We start from the raw sequence: 4,886 nt of genomic DNA on the forward strand, positions 1-4,886 counted from the left end.
AAAAAAAAAAAAAAAAAAAAAAAAAAAAAAATAGAACTATAAAGGAATGCCTAAAACTAATATGTCTCTGAAACACATACAGATTTATCCTTTTTCCTTTTTCGATATCGGATAACAACTTGCCAACTTGTTCAATCTCTCTTTTTGATTAATAGGAGAACCACTGTCGCAGGATTAAGATACTGGGGGACTGTTACTACTGCGTGTCAGGGCTGACTCAACCTAAGACTGACCATGCTCACTGCTGTGTTGAAATGGGTTTGGACATGATCGACACTATAACGTGAGTTTCCCTTAGATAGTCCCTGATTTAATCTGTTAAAGCACTGAGTGGGAAGAACAATATGAGCTGTGTTTTATTGTTGAATGTATTTTTTTTTTTTTAGGGAGAGGGCATAGGCAATGTTAGGACCCAAATGATGGATAAACATTGAGACAAAGTTAAATCTGCTGTATTTACAATCTGCTAGAAACATTTAGACATATTTTTCCTCCAAGAGTAAGGTAGAAAATTGCCCAAGGTATGTTATGTTTGGAATTTTCATTTGGTTTCTGAGACCAGATAATGATAAGTATTTTCTTTGCCCTCTTTGAGTGGTGGTAGTATATTTTTAGAGAAGATTGATGACTATTAGGTTGTGCTTATTTATGGTAAGTAAAGATGTTCTGCTTTTACATGGTGGTTTGATTGAAGCATGTGCTCATGAAATTTCTTGCACAAGATGGAGGCTCTATTAATTAAAACAACAATTGTTGTAGACATAGCTCAAACATCCTGCAATAATGAGCTAGAAAACTGTCTTGTGGGTCAGTGGATGCATCTTTGCGCAAGAACTTACGATACATTTTGGGAGCAAAATAAAATTCTCTTTTTCACGTAGCCTACTTATCAAAGGAATCATCACTTGCCGCCCATTTATTTTTCATCGTAAGAGACATCAGATATGATGAATAGACCTATTTTCACGCTGTCTCATATGGATAAAAGATGATGACAGACATGTTGTGATTTCAAATAATTACTTTTGATATGTTTGTTCAGGTTTTAAATTGTGGAGAAGGGTCCGGCTCTTCCATTTCCATTTCCAAACAAACAAACAAACAAAAAAAAGCAGTTGTGAAATAGCGCAATCCATCATTAAAACTGTATTGTCTTGTACTTTCACTATATATAGTTCCTATATATACTTTATATTTACTGTACCATATGTACTTTTCCATAAGATTTTCACCCAAATCATTTTATGCATGGTCCCGCAGGTCAGTTGCAGAGGCAACAGAAGTCAACCTTAACATGCGTGTGGGTCTGCACACTGGTCGAGTGCTGTGCGGAGTACTGGGGCTCAGGAAATGGCAGTATGATGTCTGGTCAAATGATGTGACGCTGGCCAATGTGATGGAAGCTGGAGGACTACCAGGGTTGGTACACTTATAGATAAAAATACTGACAAGTGTTTATATGTAGAATCAGAATTGCTAAGTTAGTGGCATAGATTTTTATTTTTTTTTATTTTTACTTTGGTGCAGAAAACAGTATTTAGTGAATATATAATCTAAATAGAGGTTATCCTCTATTTTCCTCTCCTATTCTGCAGAGTTGAACAAACACTAATGCCGAGTCTATTTGGTCCTTATTGTCATGATCCGTGTTTCTGTATATTTATTTTAAGGTTTTTCTGTGTTCAGTTTATGTCCTGTGAGTCTCTGTTTCTGCGTCTTCCCTGTCGATTGCTTCCCAGGTTTGTCTCATTCCCTGATTAGCCTCCCTGTGTATTTAAGTCCACCTGTTGTCTTTGTCTCTTGTCGGGTCCTCGTCAAACATCAGTTGTTGTCTGTGTCGGCTCTCCAGTAGAACTGTTTAAGTCCTGGTTAGCTGTCTCCATGTTCAGTCTGTCGTCAGTTGCTACCGGTGTTTAGCTGTGTGCTAAACTCTCTGCCGTGCCGCCTGTATTTGGACTGTTTGAGCCTTTCATCATTAAATTCATCATTTTCTTCACAACCTGGGTCTCAGAGTTCATCCTCACCATCTCTCAAACCACCACTTTGTGACACTTATCAGAACTGGTGTTAATTTAACTCTTATTTCAACAAGAAATTGAGTAATTTTAACACTTGGGTTGCCTCCTGAATGCCTCCTCTGGGCACATCCCACTGGAAGGAGACCCAGAGGAAGACCCAGGACATACTGAAGGGACAATGTTGGTGGATGAGGAGAGGGAAATCTTGGTCTCTCAGCACAGGCTGCTGCTCCCACAACCCGACCCCAGATTAAGCACAAGATAATGACTTGATGGATGGATAGATAGATTTTAATAATTTCTCTCTGCTTTTGAGTTTAATTTTTTTTTCTTTTCAGATTTGCCTCATTTATGTTAAACTTGCCTTGTTTGCATTGCAGGAAAGTTCACATCACCAGATCAACACTTGAGTGCCTAAATGGAGACTACGAGGTAGAGCCTGGAAATGGCCATGAAAGGAACGCCTTTCTCCAGAAGCATGAAATAGAAACTTTCTTTATTGTGCCATCTCACCGACGGAAGGTATTTTCTGTTTGGAATGACAGATTAACATTGTACGATGCATGTTTTGTTTTACAATGACCTATTACTGAGGCCCTGTTTTAAGTGATAAACATTTAGAACCTCCAAAATAGCTTAGAAAAGCATGTGCACTATGTCAGGGCACAATGAAACTGTAGCTGTCATTATTGTTGTGCTAACTGATGACTGAGGTCATCAGTTTGACCTCAGTCACATGAAATGAGTCTAGATTTTGCTATGATTTTTATTTTTATTTTCTTGGGATTTGAAAACCCTATTCTTGAACTAGGGTTTTCTCAGTACATGTGTTGGTTTCGATTCATGTAATGCATTTTTGCTAGATTATAAAGAAAAGAAACACAGCCAGTGGCATCCATCATCTCAAATTTGCACACTTGGACAAACTTAAAGAGAAATACACATAACTCCAGCAGATGTGCCACAAGCAGGGAATTTCAATTCTCTGTTCAACTCTCCCCTTTTTTCGGCTTCAGTGTGTCATTCTACTTTCTTCATTATTTCTGTCAGCCAGTTTTGTTTTTGAAAGATAAGGCTTGCATGCAGGTTCACAGTTTCATGTCCCAGTATTTTTTTCTTCCCTTTGCAATATAAGAGACTTTACTAATCTGATTAATGCAGCTAATGGCTTAGCTTCATAAAAGCAATGGCTCTGGCAAAGATATGCTCAAACTGTGGTGTTCGATAGACCGCCGCTCACTGCAGGGACGGATCTCAAACAAAGCATAAAGATTATGTTGCAAGTCCCGGTAGCGCTTTCTCAAACCCTTTAATGTACACTTAATGTTTTTCAGATTTCCTAAAACAGGTTTGAGGTCAATTGTCCTGAAATTAAAAAGAGGTCCTATGGGATTAGACTGCCTCAGTTTAGCCACTTCTAAGCTCTGTGATAAAGATTGCATGTGTGTGTGTGTGTGTGTGTGTATGCTCTGTGTGTTGTGTACGAGTTCAGACTTGCACATAGTCAAGATTTTACTGCAGGGTTGTGTGACTTAATCCTTGTTCTCATTCTGGTGACAGATATTCCCAGGATTGATTCTTTCGGATATAAAGCCTGCCAAAAAGATGAAGTTCAAAACCGTCTGCTACTTACTGGTGCAACTCATGCACTGCAGGAAGATGTTCAAGGCTGAGATTCCGTTCTCCAATGTCATGAACTGTGAGGATGGTGATAAGGTAAGAAAACTGCTTTGGGTTGACTTATTGTTGAATTCTTCACAATAACATTTTTTAAAATTATTTCATTGTTCTAGATCTATAATTATTTCAATAAAATGTGTGTGTGTATATATATATATATATATGTTTGTACAAAACATAGCAGGGAAGTTTAGATGTGATGCATTTGAAAAGAATTAGCCATTAAACTTGCTGTCCACCTCATCATTGCTAGATCTGGTCTGGCACTTTTACACATAAACAGGAGACAGCAGCCTCACTCCTGTCAGTCTGCCACAGGGCAGGTGTGGATAAAATGTACGTTACCACCATCAAGGTACTTTTAAATGGACATAAGTAATTGAAATAAGCGACCGGTCGGAATAAAAATGTGTAATTTAAACACCCCAATCAGTATATTCTGATTGGAAAGCATGCATATTTAGATCCTGACAAACCTGCTGCAGCACAACAGACACATTAGTCTTTGACTTTGATTCAATGCCCAAAGTGCTGCTGAAGACACATAGACAATGTGATGCTTTTTATGATAAACTTAAGTATCAATGTTCTCATTTTAAAGTACAATCAGCTGCTCTTATTTACTCTTGATTCTTATTTATCTTTGTAATAAAAATGAAGCACTAGGTAGAGTAAACAGTGCAGCAGTGTATTTGTTAAATGATTTTTTTTTTTTTGGCTTCATTCCAGCGGAGGGCCATGCGAACAGCTCCACAAAAGCTGAGGAACCGCCCCAATGCTAACCAGGCTAACTTGATCCAGAGCAGTCCTAGGACCAGGGTCAACCGTTACATTGGCCGGCTGATTGAGGCCCGCCAAACAGAGTCCGACACAGCAGACCTCAACTTCCTCACACTCATGTATAAGTGCTCTGAGCGAGAGCAGAGGGTGAGGCATTTGACATGCTACCAAGATTGAGATTAGTAGAGCCCCAGAGCCTCTGTTTATGTCTTGATATTTTGTTTCCAGTACAGATATATATATATTTTTTCGTCACAATCAAAAGCTGACTTTAGTTCTCCCGGGAATCTGAAAGTTTTGAAAATATGTTTTTCTTTGGGCTTCTAAAATATTAGTTATTCTCACATTTCTAAGAGAAAACATTTTGGTAGATAAAAAAGAAATACATGTAAACTAATTTAAAAAAAA

At 38.1% G+C, this 4,886-nt stretch overlaps 1 protein-coding gene across 2 annotated transcripts in view; it reads left to right on the top strand.

Moving 5' to 3' along the window:
• Nucleotides 1–4,886, top strand: part of LOC106948616 (adenylate cyclase type 1) — a 47,890-nt gene that overhangs the window by 33,549 nt on the left and 9,455 nt on the right. For both annotated transcript variants that reach the window (XM_015034391.1, XM_015034392.1), the window contains exons 5-9: nucleotides 156–283; nucleotides 1,261–1,419; nucleotides 2,399–2,540; nucleotides 3,579–3,734; nucleotides 4,428–4,625. In XM_015034391.1, coding sequence (XP_014889877.1) covers nucleotides 156–283; nucleotides 1,261–1,419; nucleotides 2,399–2,540; nucleotides 3,579–3,734; nucleotides 4,428–4,625 — 783 coding nt within the window. The remainder of the gene's footprint in view (nucleotides 1–155; nucleotides 284–1,260; nucleotides 1,420–2,398; nucleotides 2,541–3,578; nucleotides 3,735–4,427; nucleotides 4,626–4,886) is intronic.

Source organism: Poecilia latipinna, unplaced genomic scaffold (genome assembly GCF_001443285.1).
Source record: "Poecilia latipinna isolate Pla-1442-1.1 unplaced genomic scaffold, P_latipinna-1.0 Scaffold297, whole genome shotgun sequence".
Classification (NCBI taxonomy): domain Eukaryota; kingdom Metazoa; phylum Chordata; class Actinopteri; order Cyprinodontiformes; family Poeciliidae; genus Poecilia; species Poecilia latipinna.